At 44.0% G+C, this 26504-nt stretch overlaps 1 protein-coding gene and 1 long non-coding RNA gene across 2 annotated transcripts in view; both read right to left on the reverse strand.

The window, feature by feature from the left end:
• LOC146871227 (uncharacterized) overlaps positions 1–11038 on the reverse strand; it is a 41385-nt gene extending 30347 nt beyond the window's left edge. Inside the window, exon 1 of the long non-coding RNA XR_014959525.1 lies at positions 10934–11038. This is a non-coding gene — a long non-coding RNA (uncharacterized LOC146871227). The remainder of the gene's footprint in view (positions 1–10933) is intronic.
• Positions 11039–16789: 5751 nt separating this feature from the next.
• Positions 16790–26504, reverse strand: part of LOC146871228 (uncharacterized) — a 250280-nt gene continuing 240565 nt past the window's right edge. The window contains exons 2-3 of the mRNA XM_085599737.1: positions 17425–17574; positions 16790–17079 (exon numbers count right to left, since the gene is read on the reverse strand). Of these exons, the coding sequence (XP_085455863.1) occupies positions 16925–17079; positions 17425–17574 (305 nt within the window). The 3' untranslated portion in view covers positions 16790–16924. The remainder of the gene's footprint in view (positions 17080–17424; positions 17575–26504) is intronic.

Below are 26504 nucleotides of genomic sequence, written 5' to 3' on the forward strand. Positions count from 1 at the left end.
GTCTCTGGCCTTGTTGGATGTACATGTTTTACTGAGAATGTCAGACTTTATTCTCACTTGACTGAGAAAGATAATGTGAATTTACAGAAAATATGCTCTCAGTTTAGCTTATAGATCACCTTCCAAACCTCTGTGGGAAAAGCATGAGAAAATAGTTCTCTCAAACATGATTCATGATATCACAGCAGAAGGCTTTTTCACATGGTAAAATCACCTTAGAACACACCACAATTCCTAAAATGAGTATGGTACCATCAACAAATGATTTATAATGTAACTAAAGTCTTAAAACTTTCTATTAACTGCAATGCTTTTTAATGAGGTGCTATCATGTATATTGGTCCCAAGATGGCTGCCAACACTTCTTGGATGAAGTACTGACAGCCAATCAGATCTCACGATGAGATGTGTGGTTAGGCTCTGCCCAGATATATCTATCTTTTTAACTCTAATTTTCTCAGGAACTACTGAACGGATTTACACCATTTAAGCAAAAGGCACGAGTCTGAACTGAGGACTACCTCTTTGCCAAATTGGTGTAATTCCGTTCAGCAGTTCGGGCTGTAGCTGCGTCAACAGATCCGATGGGAAAATGCATGGGGAAAACGCATTTGGGGAGCCCCCTTTTTTTCTCGGCCCCCGCTTGACGAATCACCGTGAAATTTTCAGGATAGGAGCGGACCGAAGATGGCCAAAAGTTTGAACAATTTCGCGAAGATTGGTCAATCGGCGCCAACGTTATTCCAAATAGAATGTTGCAGATTTCCTATGGAAAATAGGTCCTAACTATAACTACCTACTGGCGACTGCCAGTAGGTAATATATTCATATATATACAGACCTGCAGAGCAGCATTTTATGTTTATTATGTCTCACTATATTTGATTTGATTCTAATGTTTTCTTCACACTTGTGCCTCAAAATGTTATATTTGGGTCCCCCTTTTTTCAACAATTTGCAGTAAATATGGGGTGTAAAACCCACCATTTGAATCCATTTTTTCTAAATTGTCTTGCGGGGGGAGCACTCCCCTGCACCCTCCTTTTGCAGTTCGGGCTCGCTCGCTTCACTCGCCTGCTTATTACATTAGGATACAAAAATTTTCGCACACCACTTTCAAAATCCACCACCCGCCACTGGTTGTATGAGTGTGTGAGTGGGCATATGAGAGGTTGTATGGGAAATGAGTGGGTGTGTAAGTGGTTCTGTGGATGATGTCATCAAAGATGTCCTCAGTGATGTCACTGGCCATGTCATGAGTGATGTATATGTGAGATCATAGCACTGAATTGCAGGGGAGTAAGTTATAGTTAGCTGAGGTAACTATAACTGCTGAATTTCACTGGTTTTGTACAAGCATAACTATAATGTCCCTGTAACCTTTGTTTTTTTCAGTGAATTTCTAAGGTTTTTTAAATTGTATTTCCTAACTAGAATATCCATGTAACCTTTATTATTTTCAGTGAATTTCTACAAGTTTTTCACATTCTATTTCCTAACTATAACATCCCTGTAACCTTTGTTTTTTTAAGTGAATTTGAAAGGTTTTTTTAAATTTAATTTCCTAACTGTAACCACTAACCTTTGACTCTGAGTGTGTGAGTGAGTGCATGAGACTCTCAGTGGGTGTATGAGTAGGTTTATAAGTGGGCGTGAGAGAGTATGAATGGGGCTGTAAGTGGGTATATGATTGGCTGAGTGGGTCTGTGAGTGGGTGTGTGAGCCTCTGATAGGGGTGGGTGGTAGACTCCACTCCACCAGCAGAGTTTGCAGAGTTTTGCCACTCCTCTTGGAACCCAAAGTTCAGCAAAAATTCTGCCAACCACCAGCGGACCGGAGTTTACCGGTGGGATCAGCCCTAGACTTCATCCCCCAAGAGTAGTGTGCCAGGAGGTGGGTTTGCAGAGTGGTTGAGAAAGGGGATGGGGCCTCTGATGATGTCTGAGTAATCCCACTGTGGGGGACAGTTAGAAATGGGATTTTGTGTTGGCTACGGCACGTGCCAAAGTCGGGCAGAAACCACCACTTTAGTAAGGATAAGGGAGTTACACTCCTAAATAACCCCTGCTCACCCCCTTGGTAGCTTGGCACAAGCAGTCAGGCTTATCTTCAAGGCAGTGTGTAAAGCGTTCGCACAATACCAACAGTAATACAGTGTAAGCACTACAAAAGGACACCACACCAGTTTAGAAAAATATCCAATAATTTTATATATTTAAGACAAGACCAAAAATGATAAAAATCCACAATACAGTACTTAAAAATCTTCAATTATCAAAATATGCCTCTGTCTGGGGCTATCACGGCGTCGTAAGCAAACAAATCCAAACAGTTCTGGCTGAGCGTGGTGTTGTGGGACAGCTACGGTGTTGGGAAGATCCGTAAACAGTACCTTTTAGAAATGCAGGGCGTCGGCGACCTCTTGTTGAGCTTCCGAAAGCACGGCGTCCTGAGGTGTCGGTTCCGGAGGTCAGTGAAGGAGTCGTAGGGACCCTTGAAGTCACACGCGTTGCAGGTCGAACTCCCCTCTGTTGAAGTCAGGAGCGCTGGCGTCGGCAGGCGTCGGCTGCTGCGGTGCGAAGTGCAGCGGTGCGGCATGTGGTGCCTTCAGGTCATGGTGCGAGCAGCAGCTCAGTGGTGGCATCAGATGGCGTCGTCGGTGAGACCAGGGTCGTGATGTGAGGTGAAGGCAGTGCTCGTCAGGGTGCAGGCAGGTCACGGTGCAAGCAGCGGCGTCGTCGTTGCTGAAGCGCTGTCGTCGGCTGACGAACTGGAGTCGATGGTGCCGGCGTCGGTAGGCCAAGGCTGCAGTGAGGGATGAGGGTGGTGCATTGTGTAACTTTATGAGCGGTGCCCTCGAACCACGGTGCAAGCAACGGCGTAGATTTCGGCATGGAGCGTCATCGTCGGGGATACCAAGGCATCGTCATGAAGCGAGGCAGTGTGGAGTGCGGTGCCCACAGGTCCCTGTGCGAGCAGCGGCTCAGTGGCGGCATCAGCAGGCGTCGTTGGTGAGACCAGGGCTACGGTGCCCTCTGCAGTGCCTTCAGGACACGGAGTCAGCAGCGGCGTTGTAGACGGCACCGGGTTGCTTTTTCCTCTGTTGCAGTACAAAACACACAGTCCCCAGTGCAAGGGCAGAAGAGCTTGAAGTCTTTGCTGTTCCTGAGACTTCTTGAACAGGGGGCAAGCTCTACCTCAAACCCTTGGAGAAACTCACAACAGTAGATTGCAGAAAGTTCAGTCCAGTCCTTTCACTGCCCAAGACAGAAGCAGCCACTGCAGGCTAACACAGCAAAGTGGTAGTTCCTCCTCACATCTTCTCCAGCTCTTCTTCTTGGCAGTCTTCTTGATCCAAAAGAGTTCTAAAAGTCAGGGGTCTGGGCCCCAATATTTATATACCAAAATCCTTTGAAGTCTTAGACAGAGAGTGTCTGTGTCCAGCCAGAACCAGTTCTGCCTTCTCTGGTGTAACTTCCTGGCAGGAGGTGGAGACGGCATGGTCAGAGGCAGACCAGGCCCTTTGAGGTGCAAGGAAATCTCCTCCCCCTTCCCCAATCGCAGCCCAGGTCTATTCAGCCCGTTCCTGACCCACCCAGACTATCTGGGGCCACTCCTGCTCCCCAGCCTTCTGTCATCTTCTGAGTGCACCCAGTCTGCAATGGGACCAGAGAAGGGAGCCTCAAGACCCATGCGGTCCCTGGCGGCTCCTATCCTCCTGTGAGAGCTAGCATTGCTCTGACAGACAGGGAGCTGCTGAAAAGGCAGCTCCCTGTCTGCAGAGCAATTCTGCGTCTGTTTCCCTACTCCCTTGATAGAGGGCAGGGAAACAGATGAAAGTTCAGCTACTAGAAAGCGGGAGCATTTTCACAGCTCTCGCTTGCTGGAAGCTGAGTATTTGCTGTGACTCCCACCCCCCCCCCCCCCCCCCAACTACTTTTAATTTTTTGCAGCCCCGGGGAGGTGGTGGTCCCCAGGGCTTGGGGGGCCCTCGATGCCCCCCACCCATATTACAGAAATGCCCCAGGAGGTGGTGGTCCCCGGGGCAGCGTAGTGGGGCAGGAGCCCACCACATGTTTCTTTTTACAAGCTCCGGGGAGGTGGAGGTCCTCGGGGCTGTGCGGGCCCCCGCATTATAAATCTGCATTGCCCCCGGAGGCTTCTAGAGAACAAAGCGCAAGAGACCGTGCTTTGTTTTTTTAACATTTATGGTGGGTTTCACAAAGGGTCCACGAATCCCGGCGAAGGTAATGTTCTTATTTTAATGCTTTATTTTGTCCCCCTTATCTTGTTCTTTGACTTTTTTTCTTGTGACTCGGTTAAACCGAGTCACAAGATGGCTGCCAACACTTTTTGGTTTGGAGTGTTGGCAGCTAATCAAAATAAAGCTAATGCTCAGGAGGGTTCGCTGATCCACCGTGGCAGCCAGATATCGTTTGCTTTTTATTTTTGAATTTCTCAAAAACTATTGAACAGAATTACACCATTTAAAGCAAAGAGTGCACTCTGAACCAAGAGATACCTCTCTGCCAAATTTGGTGTAATTCCATTCAGCAATTCGACACGTTTTGGTACCCCCTTTTTTCTCAGCCCCCGCTTGACGAATCACCCCGAAACTTTCAAGACAGGAGCTGACCGGAGTGCCACATTAGTTTTGAAAAGTTCACAAAGATTCGTCAAACGGCGCCAAAGATCAAAAAACACTTTTCCTATGGAAATTAGGTCCTAACTATAACTACCTACTGGTGACCGCCAGTAGGTAATATATAAGGGGTTTTACTTACCTGATATATACTTACCATTCCGTGGTAAAGTCATGTGTTGGAGTGGCATATGCGTGGTGAAGACTTGTGTGATAAAGGCAATGCATGGTAAAGGCCTGCGTGGTAAATGCATTCGTAGTAATGTCATACAACCACCTCACACACATACCCACTGGCACACACAGCTACTCACACAAACACACCCCATACACTCAATCACACACCATCACAAAGACTACAAAACCGGCATATTCACCCACATTGAAACACATATACCTGTACAAACACAACTGTATAAACAGTCTATAAGAGACTGGAGTGACACTCCAATGTGTTAAAGGATGGCTTTGTAAAGCCACATGATCAATCTGAGTCTGTTCCCCATTGTGTGTAAGGTTTACAGAACAGGATGCGTGCAGGGTTCTGTTCAATCGGCATTGCACAGCTCTCTACCCTCTAATCAAAAGTGTAATTTTACCATACAGCAGAAGCTATCCTACTCCAAGCTCCAGCTACTCAGTGAAAGTCAATAGCCCCATCAACATACAGGTCCCGTGCAGTGTAGATGGTGAGTAGGCCCCTCAGTGGGAGCGATGTTACGTAAAGGAGCATCGGATGTGTATATTGAAGACAACACCTCAGTGTTAGACTGCCGTCCGAACTAGGGCCAGGAGCTCTTTCGGGGATTTCGAGCCTGGTAATAGAATGGCATATAGATTCCCATTTTGGATCTGCTCTGCAGTCATTGCGTCAGTCATTGCGGTCTCACTCATATGATGACCCATTGCCCAGTAGTACGCCTACTAAAGTTGGTCTGCAAAGAAGTAGCTATGGAAATCAAGAGCCAGATGGCCTCCTAAATATGGTGGTAATTTCAGCGTGGCTTACTCTGCATCGTCTGCAGCCCCAAATAAGATCCACCAAGACTGAGTCCATTTGTTAAAAATACCTCGATGGAATTAACAAAGAGAGATATGCAAAATAATACAAAAGATGAGGGAGCATTACAATTTTCACTATTGCTTCTCGGCCAGGTATAGCTTGAAGCAGCGGTATTCAGAAGGTGTTTGAGTCTTCAAGAATGCTCACTGCCCTTCTCAGATTCCCATCCAACAAATCATCTCAAGTGTGGTATATATTCATTTCCAGGTTACGGAAGGTGTGGAGCACCCACTGCAATGGCTGTCTTCCCAGGGCTATCTGCCACACACGAGATGTGACTCACAGAGGGAAGACCTGTGACTTTGTGGGGTGGACATGCAGACCAGACAGTCTATGAAACTGTCCGTTATAGAGTTAAGGTCAGCAGTTATGTCACTGACATAAAAAAGGATGTTGTTGGTATATTAGGATGTAGCTTGGAATACTTTGACTCGATGAATCCCACAGGACCATCCCTGTTCCCCATATCATATAGCCAGGGGTTTTATGGCTTGAGAAAACAGAAAGGGGATAGTGGGCACTCTGTCTAATGACCCTGCCTACAGTGTAACAGTCTGAAATGGGTTCCCTGGTTTTAGCCCTGCCTGTTAGTGCAGCGTAGAGGAGCTGGATTCAGTCAACTAGCTGCTCTCCAATGCTGAAGGCTCGAAGGTCTTGCATGAGGTACGACCAATCTTATGTGTCGAAGGCTAGTTTGAGGTCAATGGCTATTAAGGGTCAGTCAGGCCAGTCCACAGTGGCTTTTTAAAAAATGTGATAGAATTTTCTAATGTTGGGGGATTTATTTGATCATGGGATGAAACCATTTTGGTCTTTGTAAGCAAACTCCAGGAGTAAGGGGAGCATCCTTTTTGCCATGATTATATTAAGAATCTTGTAATCAGTTTCAGAATTGAAAGTTGCCTTTAGGAAGATAAATCTACCTAGTCATGCCAGGCTTAGAAACAGAAGTGACCACTGCTTTGTAAGTTGTGGTTGGAAGTTGTCCAAGAGCCTTCACCGCATTATAAAACGTAAGCAGCCTGGGTATGAAAGAGTTTCATATGCAGCATAGAATGCTATGGGTAGACCATCAGTACCAGGTGTTTTATTCTTCGCGAGGGTACAGAAGGGCTGTCGGATTTCTTGCTCTGATATTGGGGCCACCAGCCCCTTCGCTACTGTGCGTGGCAATTGGGGGGTGGGAATAGTGTCTATGAAATCATCAGTGATAAAGGCTAATCTATCAGGTGGTACAGAATATAAGTAGGCACAGTTGTCTCTGAACGCTTCGTTAATGTCTTTCTGCATGTGAACTACAATACCCTCTTGATTTCTAATTACCATGATGGGGTGTTGTGTGTTAGGGGGGTGGGGGAGGGGAGGAAGGATGAGCCACACCAGTAGGTGACCAGCTTTGCCCCCCTCAGCATATGTTTTTCTGCGTAGGCAACACACTTCAGGCATTGGAGATGCTCCAGTAAGGCAGCATGTGCCTCTCAATCTTCCATTAATCGGCTCAAGTGAGCTGAATCGCTTGCAGCGGTGCACCCCACATACCTTCCCTTCCATGGTGTTACCTCCTACTGCCCCGCCAGCAATTTTTAAAAAGTGCCATTATTCAGCCAGCGCTGGTCATGTCAAAGCACTTTTTAAAAAAACTTTCAAAAAAGCCAATAACTCTTGTAGGTGAGACCTGTTGGCTTTGACAGTGTTTGTTTTAAAAGATGTTATGGAAGAGAACAAGGCCACTGTCCAGCCATGACCTCTATTATGATGCAGTTCTTCCTTGGGCCATGTCCCCCACAACATCGAGCCAGGCTAGGGGCCTGCTGAAGGCCATTATGCTTAGGAAAGATACAGCTGACCCTGCTACTGCAATGCTGGACTCACACACCAACTATATAACCTTGTGCACTACACACAGACTTTGTCTACAAAGCCAGTGCACAACGCTGTGGCTGTGCACATTGGAGAGTTAGTTGCAAGGCCTGTCATCTTGCCAGGCCCTGCACCCAATTCCCCTGTGGCCAGCTACCCTTTACTGCACATAGCTGTGGACCATATGCACTAGCCCTGAGCCCAAAATAACTGAGGGCGGACGACCCCCACCTTCACTGCGAACAGCCTTTGGCCATGCATCATGGGGGCTGGTTTAAGGGTCTGGCCTTTGACCAGGCCCTGCACTCAACACTTTGTGTGCAGCTGTCCTGCCCAACCCCTCACCAGTTATGTTATCCTCAATTTATAGCGTGCACGGCTACTTGGAAGTGTCCCGGCGCGGAAGCCAAATGGTGGAGGCAGAGAGGGGCGGACTAGGCTGGAAGATTACTTGAATAACAGAATTTTCAAGTGTTTTTTGAACAGCCTGAGGTCGCCGGTGTTCCGCAGTTCAAAGGGCAGGGCATTCCAAGCCATGGCTGCTCTGACGGAGAGGGAGCTGCCTCCCATTCTTACCAGGCGGTACCTGGGAACAAGAGCGAGGCATTGACCTGTGGAACGTAGATGTTGGGGCAGCACATAAAACGTGAACCGACTTCTGAGATACTGAGGCCCAGCCTTGTAAAGCGCACCATGGGCAAGTGTAAGAGCTTTGAACAGAATAAGTTGGTCAACCGAGAGCCAAATGCAGATCCCGTAGAAGCTGCCTCGCACTGGACCTTCCCGGAATACCCAGTAAGGCTCTGGCCGCCACGTTCTGGACAATCTGCAGCTTTTTTAGCTGATATGCCGGGAGACCAATGTACAAGCATTGGCGTAGTCCAGACGTGAGAGGATGAGGGCATGGGTCACCATTTCTTTGGCCACTCTGGGCAAAAGTGGCAGAAACTTCTAGAGGCGTTTCAGTGTGCCAAAGCACACACCGGCCAGCCTATTGATCTGGGCAAAAATCTCAATTCCTCGCTGACCCATACCCCCAAATGTTTTGCTGGGCTCCCCATAGATTTAGGCATGGGGTAGCCCACCGGCCAGATGTCTTCTCTAAAATGTGGGGGGAAGGATCCATAAAGAAGCACCTCTGATTTTTCTTCATTGAATTTTAATTGGACCTGCGCTAGTCATTTAAACACTTCCGCCAGACAGTTTTTGGCGATAACTGGGGAGAAATCAGTTTTCTTCCACTCGAAGAGGAGCTGGGTATCATCGGCATAGGCTATGATCTTAGCCCCCAGCTCTTCTGCAAAATAAATAAGGGGCGTCATATAGACATTGAACAGAATGTTGAGCCCTGGGGAACCCCTGTTGTCAGGCTTCATGGAGATGAGGCGAAGGGCGGCAGCCAGACTTGCTGTGTTCTGTTGGCAAGCAAAGATTTAGTCCACTCCCATGCCTGGCCAGAGATGCCAATGTGGGACAGCCGTGCCAAAAGTTGACGGTGTGGCACGGTGTCGAATGCGGCAGAGAGGTCTAGTAACACCAGAGCCGCTCTGCCGTCAGCATCCAGGCACTCTCTAATAGCCTCCGACACCTCAACTAGGGCCGTCTCAGTGCTATGAGAGGCCCTAAAGCCCGACTGAGTGGGGTGGAGGGCGCCAGAGCTCTCAACAAACTCAGAGAGCTGTTTGTGAGCAGCCTTCTCACACACCTTAGCCACCGCCGGGAGGAGTGAGATTGGGCAGTAGCTAGCCGAGGTAGCAGGGTTAAGTGAGGACTTTTTCAACAAAGGGAGGAGTTTTGCCTGCTTCCAGTCAGATGGAACAGTGGCGTCAATGAGGGACAGATTGACAATTTTGTTGACTTCAGAGTTGACCACCTCAGCCACCGCCACCAATCACCTAGCTCATCAGGGGTCCGAAGGAGAGCTTGATTTGAGCGATTTAAGTATAGCCAGAGTATCTGACAGCGGAGTGGGAGTAAACGCAGCCATACAGGGGCGGGCTGGATCAAAGTCTACAGCCGTCTGAAGCACATAGGTCGCCTGCCGTTGGGTAGCAGTCCCGAAGCTATCCTGAATGGCTTGGATTTTATCAATAAAAAAACCCGAAAGCTGCTCACACCAGTCGTTAGAGCCAGGCGAGGCCATCTGTTCTGCGCATGGATTCAGGAAGCTTTGTACAATTGCAAAGATTTCCTTTGAATTATTTTTTGATTGAGCAATGTGCTCCGCAAAAAAGTGGCCTTTGGCCAACTTGACCATGGAATAATAGTTGTGCAGGGCTTTCCTGAGTGGAATTTTAGCTAGCGGACAGTAGGCCAGTCTCCAACAGCGTTCTAGTTTTTTACAGGATTTTTTAGGTCTTTTAGATCCTTAGAGAACCAGGGTTGGGACGGGGATTTTCTCGCTCTTTTATGACCCAGGGGTGTGGAAAAATGCTCCACTGCTCTAGACAGCCAGTTATTGAATCCCCCGACTGCCTCCGACAGACCCACTAAGGTACCAGGGCGGGTATCCGCCAGGGGTCTACCAAAGGCGTCAGGCTCAATGCGAGGAGGCGGTTTTGCCACCAAAGTCTTTGTAGCAGAATAGGATGGCTTAATGGTCCAAGAGAATTGAATTAAAAAATGATCGGACCAAGAGACAGGGAGAGAATCCTGTACAACTAACGGAAAGTTGGAGCAGACCCTATCAATGGTATGACCCCCACTATGGGAAGGGGAGTTAATCTATTGAGTCAGCTGGGCAAGATCCAAGGACTCATTAAAAGCACATGTCTCAGAAGCCTCTCTACAGTCAAAGTGAATATTAAAGTCACAGAGCAGTAGATAATTAGAATAGTGCAAAGCTCTGGGCACAATGGCTTCATCCAAAGCTTTTAAAAAGGCGTTTGGGGGCCCGGGGGTACGATATACAAGTGTGGCTCCCAGTAAAAAATTAGGAGAAATGGTAAGGGAGAAATCCAGCACTTCCCCCTCCCTATTGTCCCGTGACTGTCCCAGAGTGAGAGTCCAATTATCCCTGAAAACTACCGCCACCCCACCTCCTTTGCCTGTTTTGCGGGCCCTAGTGATTTTAAACCCTGCAGGGATAGCCAAGGCAATGACCGGGGCTGAGCACTCATTGAGCCAGGTCTCTGATATAAATAACAGGTCTAGCTTGTTATCTACCAATAGCTCAAAGATGTCAGAAGCAAGTTTAGCCATGGACCGCGCGTTAATCAGAGCAGCTTGAATACATTGCACAGGCAAAGGGGTGGAAGGAATAAGGCTGGGTATGGAAATCGCGTCCACATTGTGGTTAAAATGATACCTGCAGGTCGGACAGATGCTAGAAACATTTTCCAACACTGCCCACACATGGCTGCACTTACTCAATGATGCCCCAATCGATCTCAATTCCTCACGACTCCAGATTCTGCGTACCGAAATTGCGTCCAGCAGGGAACGGGCAGCATGGCTGGCTGCTTCCGGGCCGCTGACGGGAGCAGACGGCCTGCCTTAGGCGCGCCTCGGCACGTCAGCGGTGCGCCCGCTGCGCATACGCGCAGCACGCATGTTTTAAAGGCAAATGCCCCCAACTACTAGAGCGCTCCCTTCCCGAGATGGCGGCCTAGATCGTCCCACTGGGATTCCGGTGATTCGTGGTGCGTGAGTGCAAGTAAGTGCTCAATGTTTAAAAAATGTCATCAGGCAATTAAAACAAGTAGCAGCAGATTTGTTAAAGGAATTGTGGCGTAATAATGAGGAGTAAAAATCACACAGAAGCGTCAGGATCACAATTCACACTGCACCAAACACTCCAGCCACGGAAAAGCCAAGAACTGACTCCCCCTCTCACCTAAGGCGCTTGCGTCCGCGCAGCGCGCATGTTTTAAAGGTAAATGCCCCCAACTACTAGAGCGTGCCCTTCCCGAGATGGCGGCCTAGATCGTCACACCGGGATTCCGGTGATGAGTGGTGCGTGAGTGCAAGTAAGTGCTCAATTTTATAAAACATTTCATCAGGTAATTAAAACAAGTAGCAGCAGATTTGTTAAAAGAATTGCGGCGTAAAAATGAGGAGTAAAAATCACACAGAAGCGTCAGGATCGCAATTCACACTGCACCAAACACTCTAGCCACGGGAAAGCCAAGAACTTACTCCCCCTCTCACCTAAGGTCCAGTGCCCAAAGTGTGCAGTAGGGGTTGGTTGCAGACCTTGCATCCAAACCTCCATTTGCTCATAGCCCCCGCTCTGCACGTCCTTCAGCTGTGCGCACCCAAGTTGCATTCTATTGTATAGATTACATTACTCTAGCAAGTGGCACTTCGATTAATTGACAGGCCACCACACTGCACTAGCACTAACTGCACTCTTTAAATTGGTCCTGAAGTAGCGCAAAGGATCTCCTCCTGAGACCATGATCTGTGCGAAACATGTCGACCTTCAACATGCCCAATATAGACATAACACCTGCCTAGCTACCAGGGGCGATTATCACCTCCAAGCAGCACAACCTTCAGGTTTTTATTGATGACAATGATGACAGAGGGGTTATTCCCTATTAAATCTGCTAGTTCCCCCTCCAGCCATCTTTTAACTTCACACTAGAACGCCACTCCCACTCAGACCCGCACACACCCTTACGGCTTTATTATTCAAAAGATCTCCGATAAACTGACCCTTTGGGGGACCCGTAGGGCATTGCAGGGCCGGCCAAACAGGGAGCACAGCCCAATGATGAAGCATGCCATCCTTTGGGGTGTGTGAGGGCACTAAGGTAAGGGCACACTGTCTATAACCACTAGGTTTCAGTAGAGGATTCCACTGATGCCGTAAGGAGTAAGGAGGATAAATGTATGGATACCTCCTCCTTAGTATATACTTTTCCACACTACTGTATCCACACCAAAGATTGACTCTATCATCCTCTAATTCTCCTATTTGTGATGTATTCCGCTGTCGTGGACAAGGACATTTTTTTTTCCTTTTATTATTTAACCCTCACACACCCTAATGGTGTCATGCTTCATCATCAGGTTCACCCGGACTCCTAAAGGTCCGGGTGGGCTCAACCGTCTTTCAGGGAGCTCTTAGGAGATATATGGCCAGGGAGATTAAAGATTAAAAATCCTATTGTTTCCCCAGGTATCCCTTTATTCGCGGGGATGCAATGGATATTAAAAAAGAAAAATATTGGGTCTTTTTTGGAGTTTTATGGTCCTAAGACCCTAAAGGTTAGCCAACATGTTTCTGCCCATTTGTAATGCCAAAAATGGTCAAGGGCTTTCGTCAGGGCTTTGAAAAAAGAGAATGTTCCCTCCCTGGAAAAATGGAGTTGACCTATAATTTAGATTCTTAGAAGGTACAGATAGCTGTCCCCTTCATCATCTTCAAAAAGCCAAAAGGTTTTTGACAATAATCACAAAATATTCTTTGTAATAGCTTCCATCACAATAAGGAGAATAATTATCCTCCTACCTTCTTTTGTAAAAAATTCCACCTATTTGGAGAGAAGAGAAAAGAAAAAGCAAGAGAAAAAGAAACATAAAGACTAGACATTGAACTTCAATTATAGTCATGAAGCGCGGCATCAATTCATGTTAGAGCACACTTTTCAAAGTCATGCGTGGTTGATCACCATTCTCAACCCAACTGAATCAAACCACCCAATTTGCGTATTGTGCACCTCCTTATAATTAGGGCTCCCGGTTTTCCGTTTAAACGGATTTTTACATATAAATACAGACGGAAAACTATTCTTCCGTTGTCTGTATTTATATTTAGAAACAGCAAAATACTAGTAAATTTTGCCGCGCTGCCGTGCTTCTGCCCAGAGTTGCCACGCCCCTGTTCCTTTTCTTGCTGCCCCAGCCCTTCTTTTGAATTTGTTATCTCCAGGGCTCCGCTGCTCGAGTGAGCTCTGCGCCAGCCCGTCGCTATTTCGCAAGGTAAGTGTATTTCTGTGGCCTCAGGGTACAGATAAATGGCGGCCTCACAGCAACCCAGCACACTAACCCTTGAATGACGCTCCTGACACTGTCTGTCCCACTGCAGCCTCGGACTCTGGCTCCGGCCCCCCACGCCGTATGTACCGGCAGCACCAGGGGGGTTCGTATCGTTTTTTTTGTTTGTTTAGAACAGCAATTAACGATCATTGATGTGACGGATTAGGATAACTGCAGCTCAGGGATTGTGCATTGTATTCTGCGAGCTGTGCTATCAAATAGTCAAGATGATACATTTAATAGTTGTGTTCGTCTGGCCCTTAAAATGACGCTCAGTCCACATCCTGCCTGTTGTGTTCACCATTACTACCTGATCATTAACATGCATGGCTATTAATGCTTCCTCAGACACTGGGCGTCCAGAGTTCGGGAAACGCACAGGGCCGCTTTGCCATGGAAATACAAGATAGCAGGATTAAGAAAAGACAATTCCATGACCTTTAATTCACCAGAGTGAACTAATGATCAGATGTTTCCGAGGGGACGTGCTAGTTGATATTTTTAGAGCTTTTGTTCTGTTCGTTAAAAGTCCAGACGCCTTGTTTGGTGGTATATTGGTTGTGCAACGCACCTGTGAACCGACACTTCGTGTGGGATATTGTCCCACCAAAAAGGGGCTTAAAAGCTCGAAATTACATCAGAAAATAGTAAGCAACATTGAACGCTGGTTGCCACCGGCAGTACATTTGTCTTTTTTAATGTCAGACAATTTGCCCACAGAAGAAAGGAATGCATGGGCACCAACAGTACAAGGTTTTCAAAAGGCAAAGGGTAGCCATAGCCAGATGGTTGCAGTGCAAGCTTCAGTAACACAGACAAAACAAATGCAGCAGTGCTTTTACCCTCAAACCCCCCCAAAACTTCCCTCTTTCATTTAATCACATGGCGAATTATATTCACTGTTTGAAGCCATATCTGAAGTGTTGTATAAATGATTGAATAGTTGGATGGTCAGTCGATCCATGGTGAATACACAGTTGACAAACCCTCAGCTCTTGTGTCCGTGTACAAGCAGTTGCACATGTATTTTTTGGGACTGAAATAAATGTGGAAAAATAATAGCTGTAGTGTCGGTCTTTTGGTTGTGGCAAAAATAAATGCGGATAAATACTGAAAAAATACCCCAAAAATAAATATGGATAAATACAGACGGAAATGGCAAAAAAATAAATACCATAAAACCGGGAGCCCTACTTATAATATAGCAAGAATTAAATAAGGAATTAAAAAGTCATAATCATCATCAACATTATTGCGGTGACCAGTGAATGATTCCAAGGTTAATGTAGTCCCATTTTTTGCACATCACATTCAACATTATTAACTGGCATTTGCTCATACCGATGTTGTCATTTGCCAAGTTTATATATGCATCGCTGAACTATATTGTTTCATTCGCAATAAAAATCAAACATACGTTTCACAGACATGCAAACATGGTATTCTCTTATCCAACTTGGGCAGAACCTGCGTGTCTCAGGGGGAGGATGGACGATAGTGTACTAATGATAAAGTGAGATCAAAAAATAGTATACACATCGTAATGTTATTAGAATCTCAAAAGATAAAGTGACTCCCCTTCTCATATGCGTACGTGCGGTCTTCCCCACTTACTAGTTTACACCTCCTACTCTCAGGTATACCTATATACCAGCTCCGTCCCCCGGCTTTTGCGTCTAAGCCCTTTGAACTCCTGCCATAAATACTCGGGAAAGCGCCCTGGTCAAAAAGGAAGATCATCCTGGAGTCATTTTGAAGCCATCTGATGACTTCAGCTGAGCTATTCCTGTAATTATCTGGGGACGTCATCCCAAACCATCCTGAAGTATGCCTATAGGGGAAAATATTTAAATGGGATGACTTGTACTGTAATCACAAAAACTACTCTAGGATGATGTCCAGATGACTTCCACTGGCAGGGAGTGATTACCTTGTACAACTCCACGAATACTAATTGACAACTTTGGGATGAGTGTGAATTACTCCAGGATGGGCTCCAGACAATTTAAGGATGATTGTGGATTATTCCTGGATGATCCTATTACCGCTTTAGGATGGAAGTTGATTACTCTGAAATGATCCCATGATAATTTCAGGATGAGTGTGGATTACTCCAGGATGATTTAATGCTAACTCAAAAATGAGCATAGATTATTTAGGATTATATTAGGACAACTAAAGAATGAGCATGGATTACTAGACAATGACTACATAAGGTCTTTAAAATGGTTATGAAATACTCTTGCAGGATTTTATTCAAACGTCAGGCCAAGTGTAGATAGCTCCTAGGTAATTTAATTAATAAATTAGAGTGGCTGTGGATCACTAATAAATAATTACGGGCTAGATTACACCTTAAAAATTCCATGTTACAAGCACATTAGCCGACTGCCAGTATTCCCTTGCAGGGTCCCACTATTAGTTTAGGAATATGGATTTGCTGGAAGGGAAATATTTAGAGGATCACCTCCTCAATGAACCTTCCTGTCAAAAACAGGCCTCTTGGGTGCAATATGCCTTCTTTATACAATACCATGAATTTTTTGCAATGCCAAAGTGTCACTTAACGAAGCGCAACACCCAAATTTGCTGCGTTGCATCACAGGGTGAGAGCAGGAAAGTGCCATGTCTACCCCTCTCCCTTGCACCATTAGGCAGTCGAGCACCATGCACACACATTTGCACTATGGTGCAAAGGTGTCTGCGAGAGTCTAGCTTAGGTTTTGTACTGGAAGGGCCCCCTTGCAGTACAAAAAATACTATGCCTAGAAAAACCTGAAAACTTTTCCCACTGTGAATGAGTGTTGTACCAAATACCAATTTGCTTTCGTTTATAAATCCTGAAAAGATTTTGCATCACGTCAGCATTATAAAACATAAGCAAACCAAATACAATACTTCCATAAATCTGGTCCTAATTATAAGATCAATATTCTTCTGCTCTGGAAAGATTACTTTTTAAAAGTCTACCGTGTGATGCGGGCACTGTACAAAATAAATCTCAGAAACATTCCTTTTGGCTAGCTTTGTGCTGTAGAAATACCATATGCATACAAAAGTAGTGGCTTCAACAATGTTTTACTTTGCATTCAGAGAACTTGTGCAGCTACTCCCATACTCCTGACTCACTGGGACTTGCCTTACTTTGAGGTACAGAGCATTATCTGAAGCTGGCCAGTGGCAAAAGACTGAAAAAAGTAATGGTTAAATGAAAAAGCATCAAAGGGGATGTCTTTACGTGTAATTTTATTGCTCTAAAACACACCTTTGGCCCCATAGGAGCCAGGATACTGAACAAGAGAACATAAAGAAAGTCCAGGACACTGTTCAAGAGGGGGAAAAATGTCAGAATACTGCAAAAAGAATAAAAAGGCTTAATGAAAGCCAGCAACGTCAAGGTTTGTTTTTAGATTCAGAGTTTTCTTTAGTCCTTTTCCAGCATTGCAAATCTTGAGAGCCAGCTTCCTTCTCATCGTTCTGTTGTCCAGCGATGGCCAGCCTTCAGCCATGCACATAGACTTCATAGAGTCTGGATGAAAAAGAAATGAACATACATCAGTATCATGTTAACACCACTATTTTATGTTTTTAATAGGACTGGGCTGTCTTTAAAATGTTCCAATCCTTTTATTTCATATAGTGTGCCCGATGAGATATGGTACAAGGGTTCATACGTTTAACATTAAGGTTACTTGGTCAAAGAGGTAATTTTTGTGACTTGGCCAAAGATTTCCAAAGGTTGGATATCATGCAATGGTTGCCTAGTTGCCAAGGAAAACCATTATGTGAGGGTCAGCATATCACCAGTGTTGGCAATGGGAGCAACACTACTCCCTCAGGCACTCACAGAGCCTTGAATGTTTTTCTAGATTACCTTTTACTGCTGTCTCGACGCCAAATGGTGCTCCAGGCAGCCTTGCTTTTCCCCTCACGTAGACAGCAGCAGTTCCCCGATTAGTACTCCTGGGAGAAGTGGACGTGAGTCCTTTGGGTAGACTGCAGGAGACAACTGGGAGAGAGACGCCTACAAAAGTAACTCCACACAAGGTTATATCAAAAATAGCCTTTGTATTATTATAAAACACATTAGAAACATAATCACACATTTACACTGTGTCAACTGGCACTAGGCAATATTCACAGGCGATTATATACAGGACCAGGCCTATCGGGCCACGGTCAGAACCATCAGAACAGGTAAGTAAACGCAAATATAAAAACACAACCAGTAACTACTGGTACCATAATGTCCTAAGCATTAGGTGCTTGTTGGAGAAGTTTTTTTGGGCTTTGTGAAGGGACAGGTATGGCAGTGTCAGCACACTGCAAGTGTGGATGTTGAGTTGGGAGACATCTGTTCCATACAAGCCTCCGTTACAGCAATCACTACTGTTCACAGTAAGCTGCACATCCGATTTCCACCCAATTAAGAAGATGTATGAGTGCGGCTAACGCCAAACTGTAAATAGTCCCTGGGCACTTGAAAGCATCGCTGCGTATGAGAAAAAAAGACTCATCAGTGCATAGATGCCAAGGATTCAGATTGCTTATGTGTGACATTTCCATAATTTCAGTGTAATTATGAGTGACATTTAACGACTGAGTGACACTTTCTCATGAACAAAATCAAGCAATGAAGATGAGTGAAACATAAATATCAGAAATTACACCCATTTGAGCAACAAGAAACTCTAAGAAGATCTTAAAACTGCTGGAAAGCACCTGAAATGGAAGGGCACTAGTGACCTGATTGTACTGTTAAACAAATGTAACAGGTGGGCCCACCTATAAGCAACTTCCAGAAAGCTGTAATTTTATTAAGTGTGAAAAACGGACACACTAATGACCCCTGCATTGTAATGTGCAGCTGAAAGGGGCCCAATGCCCACTGGGCTGAATGGGATTTAGCCCTGTCTGTGCAGGTTAAGCTTCAAGGAACACAAGCAGTTCTTGAGTTGTCATGGGTTCGGGCCGGGCAGGGGTTGATGCCTCAGACTCAGTGCTGTCTGGTCAAAATATCCATTCTTTACAGGGTGGCTGGTGGGCTCTGTAGTTTAAATTATCGAGTGACTACATGTTTGAATAGCCACTCATGAAGCGAGGAAGAGAGAATATTGTCTGCAAGTCTTTTCTATTTACGGTACTCGGTTATCCTTTGTAGTATAACCCCTTTGTGTTCTGCTTACAGAGAGGTGTTCTGAGGTCACGGCCCTTTTTACACCTCTCTGCAACGCAGCTCTGTGGTGCCTAATGGAGGTAGCTGGTGGGGTAGTTTGACCCTAGGGACCCTTAGGATTCAAGAGGACTTAATTTCTCAACTTAGAACGGCCACAGGGCGGGTTTACACAGTGGTGAAGGGAGGGGATGGTGCCTTTGGCGCGTTTTAAGTTGGGAAAATAATTCCCATTCAATCCTGAGGGCCCCTGGGGGCCAACTAGTCCACCAGGTGCTTCCAGTAAGCACCACTATGCTGCGTTGCAGAGAGGTGGTCCAGGCCGTGCCCATTTTCTCTGCAAGGCAGCTCTGTGGTGCTAACTTGTTATGTGGTGGCTTACATTTCTGGCAAAATCTCAGTTTTTATATGTATCTGCATGTTCTGTGTCACATACATGTCAGTTACTGTCAGTATCTCATCATGCATCAGACTTTTAGCGCTCCAATACCTTCGGGTCGAGTTCGCGCTATATAAATATGCAAAAAAAATGTTACCCATATAAAGTGCACGTCTTGCGTTTATTGAGGGTGTTGCTAGCTGGTGATGCCGCGGTAGCTCCTTGTTATGTAGTGGCTTACATTTCTGGCAAAATCTCAGTTTCTATATGTATCTGCATGTTCTGTGTCACATACATGTCAGTTACTGTCAGTATCTCATCATTCACTGAAAAAATCATAGATTTCACACATGTTATAGTTAGGAATTAGCATTTAAAAAACCTTGCAAATTCACTTAAAAAACCATAGGTTTCACACATGTTATAGTTAGCTGGACATTTCACTCGTAAAAAACCTATGAAATTCCCCCGTTATAGTTAGTAAAGGGAACTATAACTCACGCGACCGCAATCCAGTGCTGATGACGTCAGATATTACATCACTGATGACATATGTGTCTCTCTGTAAAATAAATATTTATTAAATATGTATAGCTAAAGGAAGGAAAAATGGGTAAATAAGTGTCTAAATACAGTGATGTAATATCTGACATCATCAGCACTGGATTGCGGTCGCGTGAGTTATAGTTCCCTCTATGCTAATTCCTAACTATAACGTGTGTGAAACCTATGGTTTTTCCAGTGAATATATATATATATATACACCATTTCTTACTGTAAACACTTGCCATTACCACGCATTATTTTGCATTGTAATGGCATGCGTGGTAAAGGCATATGCTATCTAAAAGTTTGCGATGTAATGGTATCAGCAATTTCATCATGTTAAGAAGAAATGATGCTTGTGGAGATTTGGATGTTTATTTTCAAATCATCAAGCACAATTGGATCTTATAAAGCAATCACATACTCATTCTTAAATCCTCCTGAAGTCATCAGGAATAGTCACACCTTGTGAAGTCATCGCATACTCATTCTTAAGTCTTCCCGAAGTCATCAGGAATAGTCACACCTTGTGAAGTCATCGCATACTCATTCTTAAATCCTCCTGAAGTCATCAGGAATAGTCACACCTTGTGAAGTCATCAGATGCTCATTTTCAAGTCATCCACAAGTCATCGAGCTCAAGTTTCTAAACTCTGCTGATGACTTCAAGAGCTTGATGATGTCTGATGATGTGAAAATGACTTCTAGAGTAGTTGGATGATCATCCAATGACTCTGGGATTGCTTCTAAAGTAATCCTGTTTGACCTGGAAACCGCTCTGCAATTAGACCGAGGACGTGTATCAATACGCGTCACTTCCGGAGCGCCTAAGCAAAGCGTATTGGGATATGTAGTCACAAGTCCCTCTCCGTGTCTGTTGAAGCCCGGATTACGTGTGTGGTTTACAACAGACGAATTTGTCATTTATACCATATCTTATTTGGAAGTTTGGGAAACGTTATGAAAAATATTAAGTTCCACAATACAAAGAAAAAGCACACACTGTCCCCAGGCACTATACTAAGAGAACAACTCCTTCTCCCCTCCGCCTATCACACTTTTTCCATAGGAACTGTGACTCCCCCGAGCAACCATCAATGGTATTATCCTGCAATGATGGAATCCATAACTGAACAAAGGGTCCCAGGTAGCCAAGGTCAGTTCTTAATCCAAGTGCATCCCCATCTCATGTGATATCTCCCAATGCTCCATCCTGTAATTTGTGATGTAAAGCCTCTATGTATGTTGCCATGGGTCTCCTGCTGGCTGAGAAAGATGTCAGAATCAACTTGTATTATACTAAGGCCTGAGGGAGAAATTGTAGGTCTACAGGCATACCGAAGCTCTAAAGCATTGCTAAATGACTTTTATATCTAGTATACCCTTGCCCATCACTATTCCATATTACGTGGCCATCTAGAAATATGTTATACACAGCACATCCCTTTCATTACCAATACCAGGTCACATAATTTGATCTCATTATTTACAGAAACGATATCTCTTTTGTTCAGTGTTATGCCTCATTTTATGTGTTCAAGCATACAGCTGTATTTCTGCTTACTTTAAATGAAAATAGCCTCAATATCACTTCTTCTAAAACTCAGTCTAACATGTTTGAATGCCGTTTACAGTATTTTGTCAGGCTCATCATGAAGCGTACTGCAATGTAGGATGAATTTGGTATTTACAATACCACTAAATATACTGTTTTGTGGTAAACAATATAGATTATAACTTTGTAGGTGGCCATTCCTGTAGACTTCAATTAACTATGACATGTAAGCATATACATTACATTTCCCAATTTAAAATGTGTATCATTTGCTGCCCAACAGCGAGAAGACCCAATCCATTGTGTTTTCTTTGTTTAGAGCATGAGTCTCCAACCTTTTCTGTAATATGATCTACTAATTTTCAATGAAAATTAGCCTGAGCTACTAACATTATTAGTGTTTTACAAGAGACCACATAAGACAAGATAACATAAGTTGTCATCCCAGATTATCATCAATGATCACCTCTGTGCATCAGGCAGGGTTACAAACAGTAATGTAAAAAAAAAAGGCTTTATCAATGTTGAATACCTTTAAATGGGAAATACATAACAGCCAAAGCTGCAATGTACCAAGTTAATAGTAAATCTCCCCAACATCGCATGATTCTATATAACAGAACATAGCGTGTATTTCTAAAGTGCATGTTCACCCTGAAGGGTATCTTGACGCTGAAATAACATGTCCAGCTCAGTGGTTAGAATGGTGTTAAATAGTAACTTCTTATGATGAAGGAAGATGCAGATACTTGAGATGTAAGTTCAATCAAGTTTATTCTTAGTCGTAGGTAAAACCGCTCAGACACCCAACCGTCAGCAGGCTCATCACCACACTCTTCTACATTCTTACAACCAGCCTACTGTCACTTGACATTCTAGAACACTAAACATCCCATAGTGAGAGATAATGATATATCTCAAAGCAATATGAGAAAGCCTTTACAACATATCTCCCTCCTTTACACATCACAGCAGAGAAACAAGTTAAAAACAAAATAAAACATCATGCAACATAGTCATTCAAATAAGAGGGAATGCGTGAAACCCTGTTGGGCCTTTTAATAGCTTCAGGAATATTCTTTCCCTCTGAGATATTACGAGAGGAACTTGAAACATCATTTGTATTGCATAGAGCAACACGACCCAGATTCCACACCCTGTGGTCAGAGGTTCTTATAGCATTATCAAAAACCCTTGTAACTCTAATGGGCTTAGAAAATTTGGAACCAGAGACACAAAACCCAGGTCTTTTGATCCTAACAAGATCACCAACCTTAACCTTCGTTGACTTAACAGTGTCGCATGTCATAGTTTTCCTTACTCTTTAAACATCTCAAATCTTCTTTCTCTTGCCACGAGGTAGAAGCTAAGATTTCACATTTGCTTGAAAGAAACTTGTTCACCCACGGTGGTTCCAAAAAGGTATCAGGAAGCCTTCCCCGAAACAAGAGAAAAGGAGACTTCCCCGTAGTGGTATGAGGAGCAAAACGATACACACAGACTCTTTTTGAAATTTCATCTTTCCAATTGAGTCCATTTAATCTTGCTAGAGACACAGTTTCTTTAAGAACCCTATTGAACCTTTCAACAGTGCCATTGGACTCAGGGTGGTACAAGGCACACTTTTTATGAGTAATGCCAAAATTACTGAGAAAAGATTCCATGTCTCTTGAGACAAGTTGCACACCATTGTCTGTGAGTAAAGTTTCAGGAATCCCTTCCCTAGTAATGAGATCTTTTAAACAATTTATAACAGTATTGGTGTTCACATTCTTTACAAAAAGTACCTCTGGCCACCTTGAAAACAAATCCATGACAACAATAAAGGTGTCTGAGCCATCCCCATGAATAGGCCCTCAGATATCAAGGGCTATGTCTTTCCAGGGACCACTGGGACAAGATCTCTTCTCCATGGGTCGTGTCCTAGTCTTTAAGCTCTTTTCACTAAGAGAGCACTGGACACATTCCCTAACTAAGTATTCTATCTGAGTGTCCAGTCCTGGCCACCAATAACTGGAGCGTACCCTCTCTTTGGTTTTGGAGATGCCCAAATGTGCTTTATGAGCTAGATCTAATATGTTTTTCCTTAAAGATACTGGAGGAACTAGTCTGTGACCCCATAACAATAATCCTTCACAACAGGAGAGTTGGTCCATTACCGACCAAAAATCTTTCACTGATATTCCGCCTTGTTCTTTACAATGCCACCCATCACAAATAAGTTTTAAGACATCCTGAATAATTGCATCATTCTTGCAAGCATCCAGCCAACGCTCATGAGAAATTACCTTGTAATCTACCTCACAAACAAAATCATGAGGATGACCAAATGATGGATCAGAATTAGTGTCAGGTATATCTGATTGGTCAGTAGGAACTAGTCTTGAAAGAGTATCAGCTACAAAATTGTCAGAACCAGGAACATGTTTGACTACGAAGTCAAACTCCTGTAAACCAACAACCCACTTGGAGATTCTAGGAGATATGAAGTCAATGCCTTTGTTAGTCAACACCTCACAAAGAGGCTTGTGATCTGTCCTCACAACAAAGGAAGTGCCCCACAAGAACTTTTTAAATTTCTTAATAGCCCAATATACCGCAAGAGCTTCACGCTCAATCACAGAATATCGACATTCAGCTCCTTTCAAACACCTTGAAATAAACATGATGGTGTTGTCAGGGGATGTACTCCCTTGATACAGGACTGCACCAACCCCTTTTAAACTTGCATCAGTTGAAATAATAGAGCATTTGGTGGGATCAAAATTCCGGAGATTTGGTGCATTCTGTAATCTAAGCTTTATGTCACTAAATTCTTTGTCACACAGTTCATCCCACACAAATTTTTCGCCCTTCTTTAGCAGATTTCTCATGTTAAAAGTGACCTCAGCGAAATTCTTAATACATTTGTTATAGTATTCAGCCATTCAAAGAAAACGCATGAGTTCCTCCTTAGAAGAGGGAGCAGTTAGACCTTTGATTGTGTTCACAAGGTCAGCTTTTGGAACCACACCATCAGCACTTAAGGTATGTCCTAAATAATCAATCTTATTAAGACCAAATTTACATTTTTCCCGTTTGATAGTTAAATTGTGGATAGTAAGTCTGTCTAGCACTTGCCTAACTCTCTTACCATGTTCTGACACATATGATCCATACACCAAAATGTCATCCTGGTACACACAGACACCAGGAATGTTAACTAATACTTTTTCCATCACCCGTTGAAAAATGAAAGCGGCAGAAACCAACCCAAACGGGAGTCTTATGAATCTAAATGTTCCAAAAGGCGTGACAAAAGCAGTCACATCCCTGGAAGATTCATCAAGCAAAATCTGATGGTACGCTGATGTCAGATCGATGGTACTGAATACCTTTGCACCACCAACCATGCTCAACAACACAGATATGTTTGGAAGAGGATACCTGTCTACAAGTACACACTTATTGAGTTGTCTGAGATCAACACATAGTCTCAGGGACCCATCAGCCTTTCTGGCGGCCACTACCGGAGCTAGCCATGATGTTCCTTCTACTTCCTCAATGATGCCCTGGGACTTGAGTTTATTCAATTCTTTAAACATGTCTTCTTTAACAGTATTGCTGGATACTGGAACAGAACCTGGAGATAACTTATTCTTGTGACAGTAACCCTTCAGACAGCCTAACTTATCTCCAAATACCTGTGGATATTCCCCTATTAGTTGAGATTGCAAAGAAGAGTCATCAACAGACTCAATGGTTTTCCTCTCTTTGACAATGATGGAAGAAGTATTATTGGGGTCTAACATGACACCTAAATCTTTTTGATGCCACCAGCTGATGATACTATCACCCTTCCTCGAGACATAAACCTTCCCAGTAGTGAAACGAACCTCATATTCTATCAACCCATCAAAATACCCTCTTAGTTCAATGGGATCACCGCCATAGGCAGTGGGACGAATGTCAGGCTTTAGTAATTTGACTTTCGCACTCAAATTGTCATTTAAGAATTTACTTGAGACATGGTAATCTTTGCCCCTGAATCAAATAACACTTTAGTTTTGTAGCCTTCCACAGAAATAAAATCAAGCGGTCCATCACCACCAACCTGGACTACAATTTGCCCACACTCAAAGTCGTGCTGGTCAGGCATGTTTCCATGAGAAATCTCATTAACATTCTTTTTGGAAGTTTTGATCCTCCAAGCATTAACAAAGTGGCCCTTATTTTTGCAATAAGAGCATACGGCATTCAGGGCAGGACAAGACTTGTCATTGGCCCAGTGAGAAGTGCTGTTGCACCTATAGCACTTATTTTCCTTGTTGAGATTGGCTCGAGACTTAATAATAATTTTCTCTTTGGTTTGAGATTTTGTTTGAGAGTCTTTTGGTTTTGAGTTTATACTAATATTGACTACTGAAACATCTTTATTGAGATCTTTTTTGATCTCTTTTACACACTGTAGGGAGTGCTCTATCCTCTTAGCAACTACTAAGACTTCATCCAGAGACGGTTCATCTTTCAGCCAAAGTTCATCACGCACCTTCTCAGACACACAACCAAGCATGAATTGGTCTCGTATCCTTTCTTCAGTAAGAACATCAAATTTACACGTGGAGGCTAAACATCTACGGTCAGTTACATAATTCTCTATGCTTTCACCTTCATTTTGCATATGCCTACCGAAATGGTAGCGCTCTAAAATAGTACTAACCTTTGGCAGATAATGTGCATCAAGTTTATAAATACACTGTTCAAATTCATTCAAACCAGTTGCAGTATTGTCAGGGACATCTGGGAGGTGATCAAAAACATCTTGCCCCTCAGAGCCAAGACAGTGCATGAGCAAAGCAGTCTTTCTCTTAACACTGAGAGAGGTGCCCCATACACGAGCATAGCGCTCAAAGACCTTCTTCCATTTGGACCATTTGATAGGTGGGTCACCTGGAGACTGTAGGAAGAATGGAGCTGCTGTAACATTCTGCATGATTTGAGAATTTGTATAATTTGTATAATGAGTTTAAGATGCACTAATTGAGAATACGATGAGTAAAGAGTGTAATTTGTGTGGTTCTGAACTATATAGATGTACAAAGGATGCGGAGACCCAGTACATAAGCGTAGAACAACCTTAATAAGAACAATGACACATTAATTAGGTAAACAAAAACATGTCAGTAGCGTATTAGCACCTACAGTAATAGAGAGACACACATCAAACTCTATGTAGTATAGCCAAACTGTGGTTGTTGGGAACATACACATCAGATGGTAATCAAATGATGGATCGCATCAAGCTTGTATAAGTAATGAGAA

The sequence above is a fragment of the Triturus cristatus genome, chromosome 1_1 (assembly GCF_964204655.1).
Source record: "Triturus cristatus chromosome 1_1, aTriCri1.1, whole genome shotgun sequence".
Lineage (NCBI taxonomy): Eukaryota > Metazoa > Chordata > Amphibia > Caudata > Salamandridae > Triturus > Triturus cristatus.